A 25,780-nucleotide genomic window follows, 5' to 3' on the forward strand; every position below is an offset into this window, starting at 1 on the left:
CGGCCTTCAACACAGAACTTTGGCTCATACCGAACAACAAGTTTCAAAGGGCCCTAAAAATTACTAATGTAAACCGATTCAAACGGGAAAACCAACGGTTTGATCTATATAAAAAAAACGAGAAACGAGAAACACGTACAAATTACATAAACAAACGACAACTACTGTACATCAGATTCACCATTTTCTACATAAGCTTTTGAGACAATGCCTGCCCCAGTTCAGGCTAAGATGTTGATTTGCCATTCATTTGATGTGTTTGAGCATTTGATAAGGGACTTTCCATTTTGAATTTTTCTCAGAGTTCATGATTATTATGTGATTATTTTTTTTTAAATACAATTTGATGATATATTTTTTTAATATGTATGTTCCAATTTAAGAAAATAACGAGACAAAGATCAATCATCTTTTGATCGACCGTCAAGAAAGAATCTTTTTGTCAAAACAAGCGTAACACGTATACGTTTATGTTAATCCTGGTATCTATAATGAGGTTAAGTTATCTATATACCAAACAACAAAGAAGAGAAGTACTACATTAGGTACAAAAAACAACACAATGACAGGATGTATCAGTACAGAGTCCCTTCAAATGGATATCATCAAATACAGGTTAAACAATTACAGTGATTTTCGGAAAGACCAATTAAAGAATACTAAAACACGTTATCAAGATGATTAACAATGTATAATACATTTTCAAATCACATTTCGTTTTTTGTTCCACATCATATCAATATTTATTTAATCTTAAACGTTGGATAAACCTTTGTTTTTATAATAGAAATGTACAAATCCGTAATTTTTTCTTCATTTGTTTGTTTACTATTTTATTAAAAACTCAGTTATTAAAATCACATGTTGGATTATTTAATTATCACCCAGAATCTAGTATTTTGTTTAACAAAAAGAATACATTATGTTTTGTATATATAAAAAAATGTTAACTTGCAAGGTTGTAGAGAAATCTTTTTATTTTAGGAATTTTGGTCCTCAATGCTCTTCAACTTCTTACTTTATTTGGCCTTTAAACTTTTTTAGATTCGAGCTTCACTGCTGAGTCTTTTGTAGGCGAAACCCGCGTCTGGCGTATGTGCAAAATCTAGTCCTGGTATCTATGGTGAGTTTATTTGTGTATGACATTTTTTACTGATCTCAATTGCATTTTGTTTGATCTTACTTTATATTATTGTATTTATTTTGTGATTTCAAATTGGTCAAACTCAAAATGTTCTTAAGGGGAATCGGAACTACTTGTCTGCACATAATTTCACGCATGAATTACCATGCACTAGAACAGTTTGTGTCGCAAATTCACTATCATTTCGTTATTATTTTGATTGATTGAAAATGTTAAGTTATTGTATTTTTGTTACTAAAAATCATTACCGTTATCATGTGTGACTGGTAAAGATAAAAATGACAATACACACAATTTCACCATTTTCCCGTCAACATTTTAGGTTTTAGGCAAAATATATTTTTTCCATATCGGTGACCTTTATTTTTATTTGCTCATTCTTTGAAGAAATATTTCAGCTTTTGATATCACAGTTTTGGACCAAGTGTTATAAAGCGGTTTTTCTATATTCCAATCAAAATATATCATTACCTCTATTTTCTCTATCAATTCATTGAAAAGTGGTCCCTTTTACATAGATATAGGAAGATGTGGTGTGAGTGCCAATGAGACAACTCTCCATCCAAATAACAATTTAAAAATTAAACCATTATAGGTTAAAGTACGGCCTTCAACAAGGAGCCTTGGCTCACACCGAACAACAAGCTATAAAGGGCCCCAAAATTACTTGTGTAAAACCATTCAAACGGGAAAACCAACGGTCTAATCTATGTAAACAAAACGAGAAACGAGAAACACGTATATATTACATAAACAAACGACAACTACTGTACATCAGATTCCTGACTTAGGACAGGTACATGCCTGTTTAAAATTAATTTTTCGAGCTGAAATGGTCTAGGACCTCCTATTTTTGTCGACCAATTTTATTCACTCTCTGTAAAGAGTAAACACATACGGCCTTCTGACAGAAACTTCGAATAGGCCTTGTCCACCTTTAATTTCATTATACATGTGTATTTTTATTTGGTTTTCCATCTTTATACTGTATTATATATACAAATTAAAAACTGTGTTGCAGTAGTTCAAAATATACAGAAAAGTCAATTTATCAAAACAAAACAATGACCCACTTAACACATAAACATTCTAAATACAAAATGGTTTTCTCAAAGGAACAAAGATACATAAAAAAGTTGTAAACAAATTGTTATTCTAAATTATAAATATTAATTGTTTTATTTTTCTTTGCTCTTAAAATCGAAATCAATTGTCATGGAACAAAACATGAAAGCAAATAAGCAAAGCTTATCAATCGATATACGAGCGTGAAAGGCAAAATACCATGCAATTTATTAACATACTAAATTATTTCAAAGAAACTTTAAGTCATTGCAGGCATAGTTTGTTATCATACTTAAATCTGGCTGCTATTTTGCAAATATAAAGACTGCTAGTTGAGCGGATTCCACTGTTCTGTATATAGTGTTCACTAATTTGTATGCTATTTTTACTTTTACTTACTAGATGTTGTCACACATAAAGAACACAATTTTCTGCAAATGTTTGAAAAAGAAGGGAAAAAAAGCATAAGAGAAACAGATTCCAATACTTAAATCTTGAATTATCATAGGTCTCCACTCTCATCAAGTAAACTTTAATTATTTAAAAAGGTCGGCAAACCTCGGGCTTTAAATATAAAAAAAAAATAACTGTCTTGAGTGGAGAAATATTTTAGCACACTTGTTGCAATTAAAGAATCCATATTTATAAAGTCAACGATTTAAAAAATTAATAAAATATGATTGTTAAACTTTGCTTATTTCATATTGAATGGTTCCGTCTGATTTCTCCTCTTGTTTATTGAATTTTTCACGAATTTGCAACTTACTTCAGCTTTTTAATTTCGTGAACAAATACAATAATACACGAAAACAGATATGTTTAATAGTAGTTTGACCACGTTTCATGGCTAAAAGAATATTTGAACGGAAAAAGGGTTAGTTTTTTAAAAGGAAAAAACTTATCGTGAACAACACAGCGCCTCAAATAACTTCACAATGCAGGAATTTTCAAAACGCTTTTCTTGTACATGCAATATGTAGAACATTTGAAGAGTTGCTGGACTTTTTTATTTCCCGTACAGGGAGCGGGGAACTCCTATAATAAAAGGCATCAAAGCTAGCAAGCAGTTTGGGATTTTTTTTTTATATTCATCAAAATCAAAACGGACATTTTCTAAGAAAGAGAATTAAGGACAAATTGAAAAGTACAGATTACAATATCTACCTTAGTGAACCCTTTACATATGATAAGATGAGGATACCCCATTTCGGCTCTAATAATGCCTTACTTAAAGAGAGACACACATACAACATTCCCCCTAAACTCAACACCTCACATTGACAATAATATATTTAATCTCATAAAACCACATGAATTTGCAGTGAACTCAAGTTTAAGACCCTCATATGAATAATCGTGAACAAATAAAAAGGAAAAAGTAAAACAAAGACTGGTGGTGAATAGTGAGATTATATAAACACATCAATTACTTACAAAATGGATTTCAAAGTCAATTCGATTCAATTTTGTAATAATAAGCCCCCTTTATATAACAAAAAGGACTCACTTCCCAGGCATAATTTACCTTGGACGTATTTTGGCACAAATTATTTGGAATGGATCATCAATGCTCTTCAACTTCATACTTGTTTGGCTTTATAAATATTTGATATGAGCGTCACTGATGAGTCTTATGTAGACGAAACGCGCTTCTGGCGTACTAAGTTATAATCCTGGTACCTTTGATAACTATATTCCCTCTTCTGAATATATAAAACTGATTAGCACAATGTCAAGATGTAGAATTATTCAATTCCTCGTTAATATGATCTCATATCGAAACTTTCCCACTGAACCTAGTTGTGATTAGATGAATTTCAATGGACTCTTTGATTTAGTGAAAAATCATTCGTATCAGACAAACATCATTCCATCCTTCATTTTACAATTTCAGAGTTTGACAGCTGTACATTTCATGATAAAGTAATCTGAACAATATACATTTTACTGGCGACAACAAATATTAGAAAAAGATATACGAGTTTGTTTTCATAATTCTACAGAATCTTTGACTGATTAAAAGCTTTGTGGTGATGACTCGGCGTAATATTAGAATGGGACATTTATTACTTCTGTTTATACATCGTCCATAGCCATTCATTTTCTGTATCATCAAATTAATTGTTTGCCATACAAAGTGTCTTTTCAAACAAAGTGTTTTATCAATCATGTTTTGTTCCTTTATGAATTTAGGAAAATGTGGTCATTAATAGAATGATACGATAGCCTTTATCTTGTAATTCGACTAAATTTGCAAATAACAAAAATCATTACAACATTGGTAAACAAAAATATTCTCTTTTTGTCACTTGTTTTGGTATATTTTCATGGATTGAAATAGAAAAGACAGTTTGTAGGTTTGAAAGGTAGTAAAAATACAAAGCGTCAGTATACATTTGTACAGCTATTAATAATCTGCAATGTCAAATATTATATACTACACACCTGTCTCTGATATTATTGGTGTATTTGAAATGCGTTACTAAAGTTGTATTCATAATATTATCTTTACATGTTATTCAACATTTTAAGTCCTTACTATTGAAACATGTTTGAAATACATTTTATAAAATAAAACTGTAAATGAAAAATTCATTATAAGTATTCAAGTACACTTTGAATGATAATACCTGTTCTTTAAGTCCAAGTAGGCATTAAACGCAGTTGAACTCTTGGCTTATAAATATACAAATTTCAGATGCCAAGAAGTAATTGTATTTGAATCCAACATAGCAATTATCGTAAACGAAAAAAGACGTGGGTTGGATTTGAACGCCAAGAGATACCATTCACGAATCCGAAAGCAAAATATATATCATCTAATTACGTTATCTGCAATTTAAAATTTTCTAAAAACAATAAATATTTAGAGTAAGGCGAAATAATAAATTTATAAAACTACCAGAGATCTTCTATCATTACCATAATTCAAATAAACGACAAATACATTGAAAATGTAAAATATAACTGAAGACAGCACATGCAAAATAATATCATTTTGATATGCAAAGAGAAAACTTTGAATTTGTTCGACATGCTATGTGAACTACTGCGGATTCATTAATATTTGCATGTTCATGGATATTTAGTTTCGTGGGTTTTCCAAAGTCTGCATAGCAGCCTATATAAAAATGTGTCATTCGTTGTACGTTTAAATTCATGGTTCACTTGAAATATCGAAACCAACAAATACTTTTGAATGTATAGTTACATTTACTGTAGAGGCGGTTATTTTTGTCCTAGAGATGTTTACAAAAGAAATCCCTCTAGATATGATTTGTCTTCTAAAAATAACGAGTTATATTTTTCAACCTCAATCTACTATTATATACACTCTAATTAAAAGATAGTTGTCTTATTTGTTTGTTAAATATTCGCTGTTGTTTATTGTAAATGTACCGTGAGTTCTATATATTCTAAAAATGTGTTTTGTTCTTTATTCATTTTACTTTGTGGTTAGTATACTTTCAATCTAGTTGAGAAATTTATAGTTGCTGCATCTATCGGTTTATGAGTCATTTCAATTTTAAACCTCATATATGAAAACAAGGTTACGTCATTGGTTTAATTTCAAATGTTTAGGACCAACGTTTTGTTGTAATTTAAAAAAAAATTAACCAGAATGCATTAGGTTTTGAAACTACAAATTGTAAAGATGAACCAACTGACTGATTGCTTTACTTCCAGTTTTAAAAAAAGAATAGCATAGAAAAGACGCTGTTCTGTATACATATTTGTTATTTATTTTTAGTATTTCGCATTTTCGTCTCTAGTACATCAATTGCATTTCCTGTCTTATTCAATCTTACACATTGCTATTATTTTCTACTCGACATTGGCAAATATTAAAACATCATGTTCTTTAATTTTTAATTTCGTTTTATCACATAAATATATGACAATATACAACATAGCAATTCCAATAATCTATTTCTTTTATCCAATATTTCATACAAGTGTCACATTTCAAATAATAGACCGTAATGGAAACAATTATTAAGCCTTGATATTTGAAGTTGTTTCTGACCTTTCGATTAATTACCATTGTATACAATGTAATTAAATGTTATTACAGCGTTCTTCTCAAATCTAATGACCATATTGTTTTGTCAACAGTATTGTATTTCATTTCCCTTTAATCATAGGCGTTTAATGATAATGAAACCTATAATTAGGAATAGGAATATCATAAACACTGTCCCTTCTCAATATTAGATTAAATATCCTACTTTTAGAAATAAGCTGTTTTATGTTTATTTGATAATGTTTTCTATATAATTGATTGATCACTTTATTGTGTGTGTGTGTATGCTGTTGTTCTTCAGTTGAACTTATTCTTTGTTTGTTTACCTGCTTATTTATGTGATATGTATGTTCAAACATATACAACAAAACGACGGAAAGTTTGTTAGTTCATGCCAGTCAAGTTTAATGTTTAAGCAATGCCACGATTCAGCTATATATTTGGTTGTTCAAAAACATCATTGAACAAAACAAAAGGTGCGAGGAATTCAGACAAATGTGAAATCAATAGCTATAGCCTGTGGATAAGTTTTAATAAAATGTAAGCATCAGATAGAAAAAGCTTTGGGATTTTTGTTGTCATCTGCAAAGCCTTCTCTAGGTGAATTAATTAAATAAATAATTAGTAAACTCAGGTGTTCCATCAATTTAATGAATTTTATTTTGCTCTTAGCAGTAAATACAGTCTATTAATAAAAAAAAATCCATTACACTGAGGAGACTGTGTATCACGTATCGCTATATATTGTTTGACAATGTGGCCATTGATTACTGCACCTGAACACATACAGACGTATTATTATATAGGCAAGGTTTTTGTTAGTTTACCGAATAAGTACGAAGTCTGATATGCAAAATCGAATAATATCCGGGGTTCTTTTTATCATGTTTGGTGTAACACGTTTTTATGATGATATCATGTATATGTTTATTACAACTGTCAAACTAGTGGGAAACTTAGCTAGGTATTAATTTGTGTTAATTTTCGTTGGAAATATGGCAGTTATTTTGGGCTTGTTCCGTTGATTGAAAGCGTTTGATTTTGTCGATAATTGACTTCCCCAATTTGAATTTGATCTGGATTTATTTCCATATAGGATAGTGAACACCATCTTCACATGAGTAGTTGGATTTAACACAATTATATTGTAAATAATCCTATTGTTTTATTTACTCGCATCATATGTCCATACCCTGAAAGCATAACAGTAGCAAATACTAATACTACCTACTCATTAACTATCGATTTTGACATATCATTATATATCATACTTTGTTTGTACGACTTCACCCATCAGAATTAATGACTAGTGTCCATATGAACTATTAACTTCTATGCTATAAATAACTGGCAAAGCAAAGACGTGCACACACACTCATCAGAGATACCAGGCTTATATTTTGTACACCAAAGTCGTAAATGATATTAAAATGTAATTGCTTTAGACATGTACAAGTCTTTGTAATGTTTTGAAATAGAGGCTTTAAGTATATGATGCATTGTCTCTTGGTTTCTCTGTCTATTTCTTTTTAGATACAGCATGCGTTAAAAATAACAAGTAAGAATTGCCTCGATGTTTTATTTTCGTTTAGTGCAACCTTTTCTTTGCAAAATACATTAAAAAAAAATTCGATTTTAATCCATAATCATAGCTAGACCAATGTTGTTCAATATTTACCGTTATTGTATAGCAATATAATATTTTCCACAGAAAGTAACCAAAAGTTAGCGTGCAATAAATTCTATTATTGCACTAGTGCAATAATTCTTCACAATTCATGACGTCATCAACGACAAAACGTTAGTTTATACCAATTTATACTTTCAAATATTATATTGCTATACAATAAAAGGGTTATTGCATGAATATTGGGGAATATTTTCCCTCGTAGAACATATATTGCACTCGCAAGCTCATGAAATATAAAATTCTACTCGGGACAATATTCCCCAATATTCATGCAATAACCCTATATTATTATAGTACATCAAAAAGAACAAGCCAATGGGGATAACGTTCTGTTACATAATATTTAACCAACGCTTACTTCATCAAATGACAAAAAAACCAACCACAAGACTTTTCAGTATTATAAGCTCACATTAATTGTCTTTAAAACTAATATATGTCAGAGGAGACTCTTTCTTAACCGTGATTTATTAGATATTGTCTTCATATTAAGGAAAGCTTATTAGTTACAGATGACAATAAACTCTTATAAGGCATTAAGTTTGACGTTCCATTATATCCTATGCTGTAGGATTCCAATAGGTCAGTGAAAGTTATCTAGTATAGACATCAAATAATGTAATCAGATATGACCAAACAAAACAGGATAATAGAAACAGTCATAATATGTTAAAATAAAGATTGTCATCATTTAGTTGTGCATGTATTAAGAATATAGTTATTAGTAAAGTAACAAAGTGCATATATCTTCACCCCAATGTTTTTATTTAAACATAAATTTCATCGATTTCTGCTGTGTATGAAATTTGACTATACTATATCTTTCGATTATAACCCCATTATAAAAACGAAAATGTCGTTAATTATTAATGGTTCTTTTTCAGAATTGTTCATGTTTTTCCTCAGCAGATTAAAGACCAAATATAGTTTACTTGACTATGATAAATATTACATACAATTATAAACAATTAGTATTTGTTGAGACAATTCTGACTGCCATAGTACTCAAGAAATGATTGGTTTATTTCATTCAAATTACAACTTTATTGAACCTGTTGTATTGGTGCTTTTCTAAATGTTATGTATCGTAAAACTAAAAGCGTTTTGCAAATTTAGATTTTATGTTATCTACTGTTGGGAGTTACTGCTAAGCGTCAGGAGAAATTGAAATATTTAGAAAGTAAAATTTATTCTTCTAAATTCCTTACAAGGAGTAAAGAGAAGCAATACTACTAACAGTTCGAATTGTGTTTATTCTTAACATGCAACATGTCCATTTGTATTATTTGTCATGAATTGAGAAAAGGAAAATCCGTAATAAACTGCTTGATTGGACATAAATAATGTGAGCTGATATCATGGACTACTAAAACAACTACACTTCAACATGAAATTTACAATCAGGGCATCATTGTCAGAACCAGTTAATCGTGCAAATACATCACTAAGACTTTGCTTTTATTTTTTTGCGTTATATTTTAAATCGTAAAAACCCAATTAAGGAAACCAAATTAGAAAGAATAAAAGTAAACAAAGGTGGAATTTTGTTCACTTATGACTAAGTCTCAAGTACTGATTAAAACAAATCAAAAGGAGATTTTTAGGAAGAATAAAAAAGAAGCTGACATTATCCTTCAATTTCACGTTCCGCTATTAGATAATGTCCTCTCACCCAATAATACAAAGTAAAAATTTTTAACACATAAACACGTAAACACAGATACAGTTAAATATATCTCAAATACTTAGGTTACCTACCTATAGACATTGACAATAAAGGTAGTTGGGAACACAGTTTTCCAATTGTGCACCTCCTATGTAATAACATTTCAGTAGTGACGGACCTTATCTGAGTTATTTAACGGTTCTAAGCTCCTTACAATGCTCATTATGATTTCCGTCATATATACTTGCTACTTACAATAAAACTATTAAACCAAATCTCAAGGAAGCTATTAAAGGCTTCTTATAGTGTAAAGGTTAATAATCATCAGATTTGTTGGCATACATACCAAAAGTTACAGTTGAAGTAATTCATTCGAAAATTACGAGTTCGTTGACCGTTATAGTATACGTTGTATTTGTTTTACAAATAACGAGAGCTATATTCCAAATTTGTAACCACAAATTCCTCTTTGAATGTGACAGCACCGAATTAGACTTATTTGAGCAAAGGGCGGGTTTCATATGTGAAGCAGGACTTGCTTATTTTCTAACATCACATAAAATATTCCCTTGCTTTAGTGGATCTGTGTTGCTATGTTTTGAGGTTTCTATGCTGTGTTTTGTATACTGTTATTTGTCCTCTAGTCGTTGTTCGTTTTTTTTGTATCATGGGGTTGTCAATTGTCATCGAATCATTAGGTTAGAACTTAAACCAATGTCATCATGATCAAACACGGTAAGACAAAAACAACAACATAAAGTTAAAGACTGAGCAACACTTTACCCGCCAACAATTTTCACAAATTGAGATTTAAAAAAAACAAACTTATACAAATATTTAAAAGAAACAAAAACAAAAAACAAACCGCGCATATGTGGTTTTTTTGGGGTTTTTTTTGTAAGCAAGACAATCATTATACAAATTTGAGACATATTCTTTCAAAATGCAATGAGTAAAACAAGTTTAGTATTTTCTAAAATTGTGAATTTTATGATTATTTGTCCAATATATATACTTGAGTAAAAAACATTATTTGTATATCTTTATGTACATTGACATATAATTTTGCTGATTACTTTGTAACACATTTGGTGAATGTAGATAGTGTTCAAAATTATTTATGTAAACCAATACCAGTTATTTATAAGACATGTATTACCAAAATAAGACTTAGTAGTCATGATTTAGCTATAGAATGTGGTCGCTATTCTGCAATTCCAAGAAGTAATAGAATAATGTAGTTTTTGTAAAAACGACATTGAAGATGAGATGCATTTTATTTTAAAATGTCCTACTTATCAAGGTCTTAGATCTTATTTTATAAAACCATATTACTGGAGAAAACCTTCTATGTATAAATATATACAATTAATGAGTTCTAATAATCTTAAGGAATTATGTAATTTGGGTAAATTTATATTTCGTGCACAAAAATTAAGATCTAACATGTTGTAATATGTTTAACACATTACCTTCTGCTATCTATGTATACTTTTGTAGTTTATATGTTGTATGCCTATAGTTGTTATGACTTTGGTAAATAAAGATATATAATTCTTTTAAGCTCAGCTTTCCTATGCTCTACAAACAAAAAGTAAATGTGAACTAACTATACGAGTTATTAAATGTATGCAAAGTATTCAATTTTCTTCAAAGAACTTACTGTGTGAAAAAGGAGATTTTTTACCACAAGGAGCTACGTCTAGAAATGCTTTCACTTCGTATCCCAAAAATTAACTACAAGTGAAAATGTATCAGCTTCATGAGTAATCATGCATATTCAAGTTTAAGATATGGTCTGCGCTACAGAAAAAAACTTTACCATTACCGCCTTTCCAAAATCAATTATGCGTATTGCCCCATATGTACTAATGACTGCCACAGTTAGGTACCTATCACTTGAAAGTTCACTGTTTTGAAAATAAACCTAATGTGATGTCGATGATCAGACTCCACAATAAAGTTTATCGAAGACACTGTTAGTAACTTTTAAAGTGTCATAATATTTACGTTCTAAAATAAGCTGTATGTAGCTTATACTACAGAGTCAGTTACTGAAATTGTAACACAACTCGTCTTTAGCTGTATAAGCAAAATTATATGTACTTATATATACAATTTTTATAATACATTTTCTGCAAAATTAAAAAAAATGACCTTTCCTTTTTCAGCCAGAGGCTTATAATATAATTTCTAAGTAGCTGCATTGTAAACTATAGTTTACAGTAAACGAATATCACCATTACATATATCTTGAAGCAGGGAAATTATATTATTAGATATTCTGTTCTTAGTCTGAACACAAACGAGTGTCATTTGGTTGTGATTTGACATCCGTTATTTGTAAGAACAGTTATATATATTATAGATTCTTTAGAAAATTGTTAGGAAAGGTTTTAACTGATTCAAACTATCTGTAATTTGTATATACAATATGGAAATAAGATAATACATATAATAATACCTACATATAAAACAAACAATTCTATTGAATAACAAGTAAACACGTGACATGGAATAATTCGGTTAATTTTCATTTAACTGCAAGGGAGGACGAATAACCCTTAAAATTTACATCAGCGGTAAATAACCCTATTGTTCACCGGCGAAAAACCTTTTTTAGTGTCTAGATTTACACTCGAGTTACCTCCAAAGAAAATAATGTCACAGACGTAAATAAACAAGATGGAAGCATTCACGTTACTGACAGCCCATCGAGAGACGAGGAAATAAGGCTTTGTAAATGAGTGCCAGCAGCCGATGTTATCTCCTATAAACGGTCATTTTCAGGGCCATTGATATTTTACAAAAAGATTCTACCTTTGTTGTACATCTGAGAAATTCTAGATAACAAACATGACATATGTATTTTCCTGAGCTTTTTTAAACGTCAGCTTGTGTTTGTTATGTAAAAAATATAGTGTTCAAAAGGCCCTTCCACTGTTAATTCGGTATAATAAAAATATGTGGCCCCTTAAAATCGATGAATATCCAAAATTGTCAACCCTTAAAAGTTATTTCACTTCGGGCTGCGCCCTCATTGAAATAACCTTCTCGTGTTGACAATTTTAGATATTCACCTTTTCAACGGGCCATAATTGTATATTATAACATTCAAAGTTTGTATAGCTTAAATGTTGTTTATTCTTTAGTTTTCTATGTTGTGTCATGTGTACTATTGTTTTTCTGTTTGTCTTTTTCATTTTTAGCCATGGCGTTGTCAGTTTGTTTAAGATTTACGAGCTTGACTGTCCCTTTGGTGTCTTTCGTCCCTCTTTTAAATGCTAATGCAATTTATGTTTATTTTTGCAACATTTGGATAAACTACTATAATACGGAAAATTAATTCATTACTTCCATAATAATAGGCATTCGTGTTTATGCTATAGCAATACGAAAATAATGTATTAATATTAGACTAATACAAGTTACAATGTTGTTTGAAATATGAACAGCGTTTCCTTCATTACAAAGTTGATACTATTACGCTTTTGATGATATTCATATATAAATTTTATGTTTGCATTGCACTATATAGAATATACCAAACAGTTAGAATATTTATCAGGTAAACATCAACTTTAAATCTGTTTGGGCGACTCATACATATATTTACAGAGAAATAATTTTACACTTCCGCGATATGCAATTTCAGACTTATATTAATTTCATTGTTTTCCCAAATATAATTAAGGGTGAGTTTATCCAAATATATCAAAAATAAGTCATGTCGAAGGATAAAATTAGTTGGTCAAGATAAAAAGAATATAAAAATAAACACCACTTATGGTACCAACATTTTCAATGTGTCTGAGCTTATATTTACCCATTTTATTAGAAGGGATTTTCTGTTTTGATTTTTTTCTCGGTGATCATTATAATTTTTGTTATATAACTTTTTAAATTTTTCTTCTGTGTGTTCGTTCTACTAACCCGAATTAAACAAATGAATTATGCATATCCTCAAACAAATTCTGCATAGATTCATTAGGTTTTTGTATTTTATTACTGACATCAAAATTTCATCACATAATCAAAGACGCCATTCTTAGTTTTTTTCTAAGATTTAATAACAAAGTTGTATAAGTTATTGTGATAGAGTTTGTAAATTAGGTAACTAGTATCTGTAATATAACGTCTACGAGACACTTGAGATCTGATGCTGCAGTATCACAGTGATTGACTTATCTATTCTAATAGGCATTACTGGGGAAATTTCATATGACTTTTAACTACCTTTCTCTATAAATATGCCAACATTCCATAAGGAAACATCACCGCCTCCGTTTCGATACGTTAATTTTCTTTTATAATTATTTGTCGGGTATTTGTGGTTAAAAGAACTTCAATGAAAATGTCTGTTGAAATAAAGCAACTAATAAAGACATAATTGAACAAGACATTGTATTGTGTATGGTACGGATAAGCCAAAACATGTAGTTACCCAAAACACAATATACAATCTAACAAATTGTGTTAACTACACTGGAAAGCGTTATTAGCAAAATGTGTACTCCGCATAAATCAAAATTAATATTGCGCATACTATAAAAATGTATGATACTCAGATAGGTTGTATATTCTGTCTTGGATTACAACATTTTTTGGCTTCTCGGCTTTCCACAATTCTGGATATGTAAAGGGAATCGCGTTGTTTGGTTGCTCAGTCACTAGGTAATGCATTCCAAAATCTTTTGTCACCTTTACATTAATATTTAACAGTATAACAACGACAAAGTTCCATTTACTCTTTCAGATATTTAGATATATATTATATTTAGTTTTAAATGTATTAAAAATAGATTAAGCGACTTTCTTTCATTAACCTTTACAAATATATAACGCTTAGTCACGATACAATAATGAAAAAACTTGGGATAAAAAAGTATTCTAAATTTTAGTCCAAAAAATAAATTTCAGGAAGCAATGTCCTTCGCGTAATATTTATAAATATATTGACCCATTAAGGTTGTTTGATCGCTCCATATCAACAGTTTAAAGTTATAATGCATCATTTCTACAGTTTTGTCGTTCAGAGTGAAGACAACAACATATAATATCTTAATACAACAATGTATTTTGCCTTATTAGGTAATTCATTTTAAATATGGAACATTGTTTGACATTTGTAGGACGGTATAATAATTCATTACACAATTCCAGATACTGAATGCTTTGGGAATAGCACAGCTTTTCCCTATCGAACATATATCATCCATTTACCAATTACGAATTTAACAATTGAACATCTGACAGACTTATAGAAACAATGTACATGATGATTGCTTTAAAAGATTCATTACTATGTTGCAGTACATATTAAAGAAAGTTTCCGATATTTCAAAAAATATCCGTTGTAATGGACAATAAGTTAACGTTAATTTGGTTTCAACAATTTAGTTACAACGTATTTAGTTTTATTTTATCTTTCTACAAGTGTATATTTGTAAACTTTTATTTTAAATTCAACGAATGTTTAGAATTGTTCTGAAATAAATCACCAAGGGGATACTTATATTTACTAGCATATGTAGCTTGCAATACTCTATTCGTGAATCTGAAAAGATCTGCAGGCTGATATAATGATTATACAAAACAAAAAATGTAATGCATGTACGTAACATTATCATATACTTTTAAGCTACAGGCTAATTAAATACAAACTACTTCGTATCATTGCAGCTGCACAATAAGTTTATTTTTGTCATTTGAACGAATGTTCCGCAAATGATGGCAATTTTTTTAAGATCATGTGCAGGGGTTGAAGTCATAAAACTTGGCTCAGTGCTCGGAGCAACAAAAAAAACATGCTCGAAACATGAAATCTAGCATTTTGTTTGGTTGATTTTGATGTATGAGTACAAAAAAACTGGCTCGAAAGTTTTATGACCGCAAGGCCAGGCCTTGAAGAAATAAAAACTTTGCTCAGTACTCGGAGCACAAAAATCATGCTCGAAACATGAAATCCAGTAATTTGATTGGTTGATTTTCTAGTCTGAGTACAAAAATCATGCTCGAAAGTTTTATGACCGTGAGGCCAGGACTTGATATTCCAAAATATTAGGCAATGCCGTCATGTATAAGTGCAGCGACGTAGTTTGCTTTATTCGAGTCAATTTGTCAAGGAAATGCAAGTGACGTTTTACCTACAACGAAACAATAATCCCAACATTTTGTGCGCGTAAAAGTAGTTATACTAACTATTTCATTCAACCTCACATTCTCATCCACAACAAAACCTACAGTTATGACATATTATCGATAAAAATAATGATGGCATTTTATTTGTCATATTGACTTCATCAGATCGATTATCAGCTCGCCCGAGCTTGCTCGCTTGCTATGATTGCTGATACAAGCAGTATCAATAACAAAAATGCCATTATTCTTTTAGTATGTAGCAGAGTAAAGTGATGTAAAAATGCTCGCTAGAAACTAAAGGGCTCATGTGCTGTTGTCAATGTTAACGTCAACGTTGTAATAGACCAACAAGCAATAACCAGATTATCATTAGTCATCTCAACTCGATTGCTTTTCTAACATTCGCCATAACTGCTCAAACAAGAGTATCAGTCCTGTTTCGATGACCAATAGTAATCTCAAATAATCATAAATTCCCTTATAATACTTGATTTAAACACGAGAAATTCATTCAGGTACATCGAATATATACTAGGCAAAACAAGAAACGTAACATTGGTTTTTAATTTGAAAATATCACATATATTAATTTCAAATATTTTTATGATTAAAACTAGTAACCAGAATGATTTATCTATCAAGTTTACTCATTTATAAAAAGAAATTATAGGAAATGATGTGACGTCATTTTCTGATTTCAAACAAATTAACCTGTATAGCGTGGGAGTCGAGTTGTCTTTTTTGTCATTTAGTGTGTCGAACTCGATTGTTAATAAAAGGTTGCTTTAAAAAATTGAAAATGTTACACGTAAAACAATGCCCCGTCTACGCCAAAACAAACTATTGGGATGTTGGCAGCAGAAATGACTCGAGTGCAGGTTGCAAATCATTTTAATGTCTCTTGAAATTATTGCAAGGCTTAAGACTCGTCTTAGAGATACTGGCACAACAAATGATCGCCCCCCGTAGTGGCAGGCCACGTGAAACGACGTTACGTCAAGACAGACACTTCCGCATTATTCATCTCCGGAATCGATTGTAAACGCGTCACAAACTACACGAAAAACCCACGGAAGACATAACAACAGAATATCTGCTCAAACAGTTAGTAACTAATTGCGTCAAGTTGGTCTAAGAGCTCGTCGTCCATCAAAGGGACCTATCCACACGCAGCGTCACAGGATGGCGCAACGTTAAAAGAGGGACGAAAGATACCAAAGGGACAGTCAAACTCGTAAATCTAAAACAAACTGACAACGTCATGGCTAAAAATGAAAAAGACAAACAGAAAAACAATAGTACACATGACACAACATAGAAAACTAAAGAATAAACAACACGAACCCCACCAAAAACTAGGGGTGATCTCAAGTGCTCCGGAAGGGTAAGCAGATTCTGCTCCTCATGCGGCACCCGTCGTGTTGCTTATGTGGTTACAAATCCGGTAAATAGTCTAATTCGGTAGGTCAAATTCATGACAGGGAAGGGGATTGTAGTTACGACGTAAAGAACATATCCGATATCATTTGTGAAACGGTTATTCCATAACGGTCAACCAACTCGTGATGGCGTCCGTAAAATTTACGAAGGGATGATTTCAACTTACCATTTGGAACTCTTGGTTTAATAGCTTCCTTGTGAGGAGTAACCCTCTATCAAGAACATCATGATAGGAAATGCAAGCACGGTAATATCGGATCAATTGGGAGATATATACCCCGTATGCAGGTGCTGCTGGAATGTTGCTACTTAGAAATGGAAAGTTCACAATTGGAAAGCGGAAATCATCTCTTTTGTCGTAAAGTTTTGTCTTCAACCGACCCTCATTGTCAATTTCTAGATGTAAGTCAAGATATGAAGCCGACTTAACTGTATCTGTATTATCCTTTATATCCAATTCGATGGGATAAATGCGATCCACATAGTCACCAAATTTTGAATTGTTTAGTGAAAGAACGTCATCTATATAGCGGAAAGTGGAGTTAAAGGATATTGCTAACTTATAACTTCAATGGACACGGGTACGATGGAATAGGCAAACAAGGAGACAGGTTCTTTTTACAATTTACTCAATTTATTCAATTTATTCAATTTTTCAATTTATTCAATTTACTCATTTGTTTCGATTGTTATTAAAGTACTATTATAATTCATATGTGAAAAACATGATAGAATATTAATTTTTTAACTATCAAAAAAGTTACATCAAAAATATTCATCACCCAAGAACATACAGAATCGTATTAAATGGACAGGAAATCTTCAATGGACTAGCGTAGGTCATCATTATGAAACATTGTGTTTAGTGTTTTTAAGTATGTTATATCTTTCCATGTATTTTCTTTTTCACGTCCTTATAGATTTTGTAGATTGTAGATTCATCGAACACAGTTCAAAGGTAAACATATCTGGGCCTTTCAGTTATCAAATATTGACTGTTCTTGTTTAAAATCTAAAAATACATCTCAATAATCAAGACTATATAATCATTGTAAGATGAGTTTATTTTTAGATATTAATGTCATGTGAACTTACAATAGAAACGAAAGTAAAAATTACACGTATAGGATTTCCAGTCACCAGGTCAGGGTTATAGGTCATCTTTTGTTCAACTACAATGGCAGGTAATTACATGTATTTATTACTCTTTTATCAAGATAACATGGTTATTGTAAGGTCATTTAAATAACTTTCAGGCGAATCATTATTAGGAACGAAAACAGACATTATACGTGAGGGGTATTCCGTCACCATAAGGATTTGCAACCAACATTGCAGATGATGCTTATTTGATAACCCATTTTCCCCATCTAATTCCTGTAACAGTGTTCCACATACGATTCTTCATTAATTAAAAAACCCTTCAGCTTAAACCTTTCTCAAGTTAGACAAATTGCGATCTGCGTAGCATAGCAAAAAGATACTGCTGAATAATAGATGTTTGTATTGTCACCGGAAACATTAATAAGTTTTTTTTTTAAATACATGTTATCGTTGTACTAAAACACAGATCCAAGCCGAATGAAGAGTAAGACAGTACAGGAGGGACAAACTTAAATGAAATTTTTTCTAGTATCTATCTTTTTTAAATGATTATGACGGTCGTCAAAGGCTATTTAGGGAACGGTCATTATTTATCAGCTGAGGGGGTCGGTTCAAATTTGCACATCAAAAAGTTTTGTTGGCAAACCCCCCCCCCCCCCCCCCTAATTTTTATGAACCACACAATGACCCCTCTTACAATTATGTTATTATGTTCATAAGTATGACCCCCCCTAACTAAAATAGAGTCCCTATTAATTAACAGTGGACAAATAACTACAAATATATGACAAGAATGTGGGCATTGACACTATCTGTTCAGAGTATGCATAGTAGAAAGAGATGTTATTTTCTTTGATTTTGTACTGATTTTTTATAGCACATTCTACAATTATAAGTTCATTCTGGTATCTTTCGTCCCTCTTTTCTATTATATAGTATAAGTAGCTTGAACTTATTAATTTGATAAAGATAATGCATGTTAGCAGTCATTAATAACTGATATTCTCTAATCTCGTAACTATTTTAGAATATTTTTATTGGATAAAGCAAAAAACTATAAGGTAAACTACTAATTTCATATTCCCTTGATATTCATCATGACCTTCAATGTTCTTTGTTTAGAAGCTGATGGAACCGATTTTAGTTAATATTTTTCAGTTTAATTCTACTTTGAAAAAAAACCAGCCTAAATACATGAAATATCACATCGAATTTTTTCCAGATTTTTTTCTGAAACACGAATTCTGACACATGCAAGAAGAAAAAAGTCAAAATAAGCATTTAGCATTTAAATGAAAAAATATAGATCTCAATTTAACTCGAATGTTCGTGAATAGAATAAAGGAAAATGTTCCTTTACATTTAATAACTTTATTAAAATTTTAAAGTTTTATAAATGTTTCGTTGATTTTAATTTTCTGATCATATAGTTCTAGAAAGTGCAACTTATGGTTCTGGTCTGTGGTGCTTCAAATATGAACATGCATTTATTTTGGAGCTTATATTTATATATATATATATATCATGTAAATATTAGTTTATAATTATAAGAACTTTCAATTTCATTTCAATGTTGAAATGATTACAAAATCCCTGAGTGTACTGTTTTTTGTATGTGAATGCCATGCTACCCAACAAAATTAAAGGCTCTTACTTGAATCATTAAATATTCTTTTTCTTAATCGATACCTTTGTAACAATTTAATGAACTCATAATATATATTAACAAATGATTTTAGAATGTACACACCTTTTACAGTCCTAAAATGTACATCTATCCTAAGAAATATCATCAACATGATTTTAACACTTTAGAAAGTTGAAATAACATGTTTTATTGCATGTTCAGAAACTTTTCATGTTTTATACAGTTTTTAAGATAAGTCAGGTTGTAAATTTTCACATCCTAGGGATAATGAACCATAACAAATGAGTGATTAGATACACTTTCCTTGAGAGATTAGTCATACTGCTGGTGCTGTACACTATCAAAGATTTTAAAATGACAGAAATTATCAAAGAGATTGCACACTCGACAACAATTTATATACTTGACTGACATAAAAACTTTCATTGTATGACACCCCCCCCAGTAAAATACAAATTTTGATGGCAACCCCCCCCCCCCCCCTCCCCCAGCTGTGTGATATTTTTGGTTATGACCCCCCTAAAATGCACCGTGCCCCTCAGCTGATAAATAATGACTGTTCCCTTAAAGTCAAGTTACAGTAAATGGGCTATGTTACATATTTTAGTTAAAGTTTGCATATAACTCTAGCTCAATTGACTACAAACGAAAATCGAAAAAAACATGCATTTTTCTCAAATATCCTTAGAAATATTACAGATTGAATTCTTTTTAAAAGGTGAATATTTGAATCAATGCACACAAATCTTCGAAAAACCTTTTAAAACAAATTTCTGATTTCTACTCCATAGATTTTTCTTTAAAAAAATACATGTTGTTGATATTTTCCGTTTTGATAATGCAAAATAAAGATAGGGTCACTGACATCGTTTTTAAGGTATATATACCATTCAAAGTTGTTATGAAAAAATCCCACAAGACGTAAAATTAATCGTAATGTCATGACAATAGAGGTCGTAAACAGTAGATGTTTGATGTTTTTCAATCGCCATAAGGTAACACATTGATTGTTTGACAAAAAAGGAAGTTGTTGGCCATTTGACTATTTCCTATTAAAACAGAAATTTACGTGTCAACAACATACGGTTTTTAAGAAAAATCTGTGGTATAGAAATTACAGATACAATGTAAGATGAGTTTTAGAAAGTTTTACGCCGATTAAATGTGCGTTCTAAACAAGTATTTAAGCATATTGAGACATCAATTTGTTATATTTCAGATAATAAAAGAGATAAATGCATTATATTTCCAAATTATAGTTGTCAAGCGAGTCACTGTTGTTTGCAAAATTCTAGCTAAATCTGCGACATAGCCCATTGACTGTTCCTTGACCTTTATTATTTTTTTGGTTTAAGGTTCTTATAATAATGCAGATGCTTATCAAATTTGAATGAAGCTATTAAGTGTCCGTCTCCTTTTGTGCCATCGTTATGATTTGGGGCATTAACACAAAAATGCCCCCAATCATCAAATTAACACAAAAAGTTATATGCGTAGCAAGTGTGTAAACGTTTTCCCAATGTCTGCTTGATTTTAGAAGTCTGTTATTAAAATTGGGAAAGGAAATGGTGAATGTGTCAAAGCGACAACCACCCGACCATAGAGCAGACATCAGCCGAAGGCCACCAATGGGTCCTCAATGTAGCGAGAATTCCCGCACCCGTAGGTGTCCTTCAGCTTGCCCCTAAAAATATGCATACTAGTACAGTGATAAGAGAAGTCCGAGTCCGATGTCAAAAGATGTAACAAAAGAAAAGAAATAAAATGACAATAATACATAAATAACAACAGACTTCTAGCAGTTAACTGACATGCCAACTCCAGACCTCAATTCAACTGATTGAAAAATTATGTCTTCATCATATGAATAGCAGGCACAATCCCTCCCGTTAGGGGTTTAGTATCATACTATCATAAAATATATGAGAAGAACATAACCCGTGTCATGCCAACAACTGTTTTTTAGAAATAAATGTGTTTAGTTCCGATGCAAAGACCCTATAAGTGAATCAATATTAAAGCCAAAATATACAATCTTTAATGACCTGACAACAGTATCATAACTATATCCCTTTTTAATAAGTCTATTTAAAGGTGTTGTTAGTTCCTGAGGAGAATACTGACATTGTTGTGCTTGATAAAGAATATTTCCATTTACAGATTGGATGTGAAATACCTGAACGTATAAGATGTCTGCATGTTGAGTTATATTTACGAATTATTTCCTTATACCGGTAATACCATTTGTAAATGTTTTGACCTGTTTGTGATATCGAAAACCCTGGTGTAATAATTTTGCAGTAATACATAAATTTCTCTCGCTTAAATCTTGAATGTTGTTATTAGCCAGACTTATTTGAATTTATATACCTTTACTTCATTTTTTTAATAAAGGACCAGTTTCATCTTCTAAAATATCGCTTTGCATTCTATTTAGAACAAAAAGTACATAAAGCATTGTTAAGGCCATTTGGTATATAAAATGCTTATTTATACGATACTTTAAAGGCTACAAAAAGTACGACATTTTGGAGATGCAGTTTTTGTCCAAAAACGGTGGCTGTGTTAATTTTTGAGCCATGAAGGTCAGAAAAACTATGGTCTCAAAATACGGTCCATGCATAATATTATGTAACCTTCACTATTATAGAATCTACGAATCGATATGTACCATAATCAATACTGTTAACAGTGTGAAACAAATATTATGTTACCAGCACTACTTACATACATGTAGTTATAGAAACGTTTTAAATTACAATATTTATTTTGAATCTGGTGTTGCCGCCAAATTATTATATATTTTAGAAACTATTTTATGAAAAATTTGACCAAAAATTATGGAGGCATAATAAAGGAGTCATTTAAACTCCAAAACTTCATTTTTTTTATAAAACACACACACGTTTAATAGTTTACATTGAGGATTACATCACGTCTATTTCTATATAAAGTTGTTACCGCATTAGTCAGACATATAAAAAAGAAGAAGTGGTATGATTGCCAATGAGACAACTATCCACAAAAGACCAAAATGACACAAAAGTCATTGTCTTAAATAGACCAACATTGTTGGATTAATTTTGTTTATATACCCTATGTAAACCTACTCCATTTTCATTTGTACAGATGCAGCCGAACAAAAGTCATCAATAGATCTGTATTATTATCTATGCAAGTACATTGTTGGAACAGAAGAACATGTAAAAACAGTCAGAATGATGAACAATGTCAGAGACAATTCAGAGAAGGACGATAATATGACATCCATCACCAGTGGAAGTTTCGGAGAGGGACTACAATTGCGAGGTAGCGATTTAGATATTATGTCTGTTACGAATTATATCGAGGTATGTGAAGACATACATCATGTACATATTGATTTAAATGCTGACAAAGTATATGTTATAATGGAAATGAAGGACACACAGCCAGGTTTCTCTAAGTTACGTCTACTGCACACCGGTATGCAAAGTATCTTTCGATTCTGTGATAAGATAGATAATGATTTTTACCTTTCAAGCCATGTATATAAGCACAGTACAACGAATAGCTGGTTGTCGACTATACATGGGCCATGTTTATCCGATAAATATGGATTCCTTGACCTTGTATTTTGTTTACGAAGTAAATTATGGATAACATCAGGAAGACAATGGTTAACACGATCAAATAGTACATGGCCGTCATACGATGTTAAACAGGCAATTGTAAAACACGGGGTTTTATTTGTACCTATTGGTGTGAAAGGATCGACAAATGAAGAATTAGAATGGCGCATATCATTTTCTGTTGGAGAAAAACTTCTTTTTTGTACATTTACACATACACAATTACTATGTTATGCACTAATGAAAATCCTTCTGAAAGATGTTATTGCGTTAGATATAGATTGTAAAGAACTTCTTTGTTCATATTTCATGAAAACAGTTTTGTTTTGGATAAGTGAGGAATTACCTTCTTCAATATGGAAACCTGCAAACTTGATTCATTGTTTCATGAGATGTTTTAGGAGGCTTATATATTGTGTTGAATACGCAGTTTGTCCGCACTATTTTATTCCCGAGAATAATTTATTTGAGAATAAGATACATGGACACGCGCAGGAAACACTTTTAAAAAGGTTACACATTCTAAACAGTTATGGTTGGCAATGTATCTTGCTGTCAGATCAAATCTCGAATGTCCATGTATTAGCATTTGATATTATCAAGGAATCAAATAATTTTTATGTCAATAGTATACAACAGATATTCACCCCAACTATGGTCACAGCCGAATTTATGAGGGTGGCTTCCGCTTTTCACTTGGAAAAGGTGATATACAACTTATTGTCCTGTAATAGTTCGAAAATCAAATACCTGTATATATATAATATGTCAAGGAACTGTCTTAAAAGTGGGCGTTTCCTACCATTCGATGAGATGTCTGGTAATAAATCAATTTACACACATTATACTAACTATATAAGTACTCTGATACTAAGCACACGTCATGACGCTGTATCTGGATGGCTGATGTTAGCTTCGTTTTTCTACAGGAGCCAACAATACAATAAAGCGCTTCATATTGTCAATCATTCTCTATTGAACTGTTCTCCTGAACAACTTATTCACTTGAATATGTCAGATATTTATTATGACCTGTTAAAATTACATGTAACTAGGCAGATGAATATTGTTCAGTTGTTGAATTTTTTTCGGTTAGAATTTGTCATATTTAAATCAGACTCTATGTTAGTTCCGAAAGAATTAGAAACGGGCGAAATGTATATAATACCTCCAGTAGTATATCGACATTTCCTTCGTTTTTTATGTCATTATCATCTAAGAAATAGCAGGCAATGCCGGGAAGCACTCGAGGATCTAAAGTTAACTATTGCAGAAAACTTTTTTTTCATAAGAAATCCTTTGCCAGAAGCTTACAGTTATTACATCCTAGGTATAAGTTGTCAGTTAGTAGGAGATGAAGAATCTGCAAGACAAGCTTTTATGCGAGACAAGTTTTTATGCGAGCAAGTTGGGTTGTATACAGAATAGCATTTAATACATTGTCATTGTTTGGGTGAATGTGATTATTTAAGAATCAATTGCTCCTTTTTGTAAATATATTAGGAGTGTAAAAGCGTTGAACGAAGTCCTTTTTGTATGAAGAGCGAAAGCTTCATTCTAATAAACGCTTTTACAACCCTAAACAAATATTTAAAGAAATATTCATTACTTATAATTTCATTTTTTTGCTAGGACAGTGAAAATACGATTTCTATCATGTTTTTGTTTTCTTTAACTGTGCACTTTATTGTGGAAAATCATGTCATTATGAATGTTACATTTCATTTTGAAATGGAGGTTGATTTCTGAATGACGCCAGTTTGATGTTAGCCAATCATAATAACGTAATATCAGTGAGGTATACATGTTATGTAATTATTGTTGTTTATCAATATATGCAGGCGACTATTCTTCTAATGTTTTTCTATATAATATATGTAACAGTTGTATTTACTTATTACTTATTGAAATAGTACTTTTTTGATATTATGTTTTAATGTTTAAAAGATCGAGGTAGTATAAACATTATGTTTTTTCATTATTTCATTGTCTTAAAGAAGTTTCCAGTTCGAAAATTCATTTGTCCCTCCATTGTTGCTTTTATTAAAGTTCTTTATGCGTTCTTTGGTATTTAAAACGGGCTAGTGTTCAGGGGCCTGTTTATCGAAAATATCATAAGTTCCGTCCTAAGAATTTCTTAGGACAGGATTAAGGATAAAGTTAGGATCGACTTAGGACACATCTCAGCCTAAGTATTATGGACTTTCCTAATTGATTTTCCTCTGAGTTCAGTATTTTTGTGATTTT

General features: G+C 31.1%; 1 protein-coding gene across 2 annotated transcripts; it reads left to right on the plus strand.

Annotated features, from left to right (window-relative positions):
* Positions 1–18,273: 18,273 nt before the first annotated feature.
* Positions 18,274–25,391, plus strand: LOC134696075 (uncharacterized). 2 transcript variants are annotated; one of them, XM_063557662.1, is made up of 2 exons: positions 18,274–18,354; positions 23,052–25,391. In XM_063557662.1, exons 1-2 carry the CDS (start codon positions 18,348–18,350, stop codon positions 24,959–24,961), a joined length of 1,917 nt encoding a protein of 638 aa, XP_063413732.1. In that variant the 5' UTR covers positions 18,274–18,347; the 3' UTR covers positions 24,962–25,391. The 2 variants fall into 2 exon arrangements, with proteins under 2 accessions (XP_063413732.1, XP_063413733.1); XM_063557663.1 differs by having other exon boundaries at positions 18,279–18,364.
* The last annotated feature ends 389 nt before the right edge of the window (positions 25,392–25,780 follow it).

This window comes from Mytilus trossulus, chromosome 14 (assembly GCF_036588685.1).
Source record: "Mytilus trossulus isolate FHL-02 chromosome 14, PNRI_Mtr1.1.1.hap1, whole genome shotgun sequence".
Taxonomy (NCBI): Eukaryota; Metazoa; Mollusca; class Bivalvia; order Mytilida; family Mytilidae; genus Mytilus; species Mytilus trossulus.